The following is a 2,024-nucleotide window of genomic DNA, read 5'->3' as shown; positions in this document are numbered from 1 at the left end:
TGAAATTTGAGCTGGTTAGTCAACTTTATTATATCTGTTTTTTTTTTGCTCTGTATTAAAAGCCAATATTCTCCAATCATAGTCAATAAATTTTTATTTAAAAGCAAAGGTAAAATACAGATCATATATCACTGAACTTAATAATGGAACTTAAAACTTAGTCCATGAAATGTTAGAGTTGGGTAGGAGTTTAAAGGCTACACCATAGAATATGAGAATTGAACATAATTTATACCAGAATGTCAGAGATGGTTAGGTGCTTAAAACATAAATCATCATATTAAAAAAAAAAACATTAACCTATGACCGATGTAACTGAACATCCTCATCTTACAGAGTAGGAGACAGTCCTTACAATGGGAAGTAGATTGTCTACACTGAATTATGTATTTCCAAAGAAGAAATCCATGGAAATAATGGCAGAAACAAATCTCAGCCATGTGAAGGAATTTATTATTTTGGGATTCTCTGACTTACCCAATCTTCAAGATATTCTGTTTGGTATTTTCTTATACATTTACATAAATACCCTGATTGGGAATGGCCTTATTATTGTAATTACAAAATCTGATGCAGCTCTACAAACCCCAATGTACTTTTTTCTTGGAAATTTTGCCTTTTTGGAAATCTGCTACACATCAGTCACTCTTCCTAGAATGCTTTCAGATATTTGGACTCAGAACAAAAATATTTCTTTGTTGGCCTGTGCTGCTCAACTTTGCTTCTTTCTTATTCTGGTAGTCACTGAGAGTCTTCTCTTGACTGTGATGGCATTTGACCGGTATGTGGCCATCTGTAAGCCACTCTATTATACTGTTATTATGAACCACAAGATGTGTGTCCAGCTAGTGGTTGCCTCCTGGATCACTGTAGTACCTATCATGGTAGTACAAACATTCCAGGTCTTCTCATTACCCTTCTGTGATTCTAATATACTTAATCATATTTTCTGTGACATGCCACCATTAATGAAGTTAGCCTGTGGGGACAAATCTTGGAATGAAGTCTTGGTCTATGCAGAGGTTTCCTTATTTGGTTTTATTCCCTTTCTGTTGATACTTTACTCCTATATCAGAATCTTCATTACCATTCAAAAACTTCCATCAGCAATAGGAAGATCCAAAGCCTTCTCTACTTGCTCCTCCCACCTCATGGTTGTGGGGTTATTTTATGGGTCTGGTATTATTGCATATTTACAACCTAAGACCAGCTGCCTGGCAGGGATGGAAAAAATGCTTTCTCTTTTCTATACCATTATAACTCCCATGTTTAATCCACTGATTTACAGCCTTAGGAACAAGGACATCATTATGGCAATGAAAAAATTATTATCTAAATGAATGGGGTCATGAAGAAATGAGATAAAATATCTATTACACAGATTTCCAAATAGCTGGTGACAGAATTCAAAAGTGAACTTGGAAAGAAAATTTCAAATCATATCTTTGCATAAGTCCTAGATGAGAGCTGTCTCATTAGGAGTTATATAACCTAAATATGTTTGTGCCACCAAATATAGCAAACTATATCAATTGTGCAAATATGCTGCTTGAACTGGAACTTATTGGCCTTCTTGGTCCTACATAAAAGAGCTAATATTTTAAGTTGAGTATTTTGTTGTAAATTAAACCATCTTAAAAAGAATTTTTTGTTCATTTGAATTTAAACTTGGGTATTGTTCTTGTTAAATAACTAGAAAATAATTAAAAATGGAAATTCATTGGTTATAAAAAAAGATTGACAAGAAGGATCCTCATTTTTGGTTTTGAATTATTAGATGTATCTACGAGTTGTCTTTGATGTTAAATGATGGTAAATATCAAATGACTTGATCATATACTTTATTACTTTTTTTGTAACAGGGAAGTTATACATCATGAGGTGGTCACCAGAACTATGATTTTTCAGGTTAATGAAATTTTTGGCCTTACCTTTAGTAGTTTTTTGAGTTTAATTCATTGTAAAAAATATTCATATTGTTCTCATGATTCTGTATTCCTTGCTTTGGATAATTTCACACAATT

General features: G+C 32.9%; 1 protein-coding gene across 1 annotated transcript; it reads left to right on the top strand.

Moving 5' to 3' along the window:
- Positions 1 to 416: 416 nt before the first annotated feature.
- On the top strand, positions 417 to 1,340 carry LOC118855326 (olfactory receptor 10AG1-like). Its single transcript, XM_036765404.1, has one exon. The coding sequence runs from the start codon at positions 417 to 419 to the stop codon at positions 1,338 to 1,340; it is 924 nt and encodes a 307-aa protein (XP_036621299.1).
- The last annotated feature ends 684 nt before the right edge of the window (positions 1,341 to 2,024 follow it).

This window comes from Trichosurus vulpecula, chromosome 6, assembly GCF_011100635.1.
Source record: "Trichosurus vulpecula isolate mTriVul1 chromosome 6, mTriVul1.pri, whole genome shotgun sequence".
Classification (NCBI taxonomy): domain Eukaryota; kingdom Metazoa; phylum Chordata; class Mammalia; order Diprotodontia; family Phalangeridae; genus Trichosurus; species Trichosurus vulpecula.
This window is presented reverse-complemented; position numbering and strand designations above follow the sequence as displayed.

Coding starts and splice junctions, on each gene's coding strand:
- LOC118855326 (XM_036765404.1), top strand. CDS start 417: ATGGCAGAAACAAATCTCAGCCATGTGAAGGAATTTATTATTTTGGGA.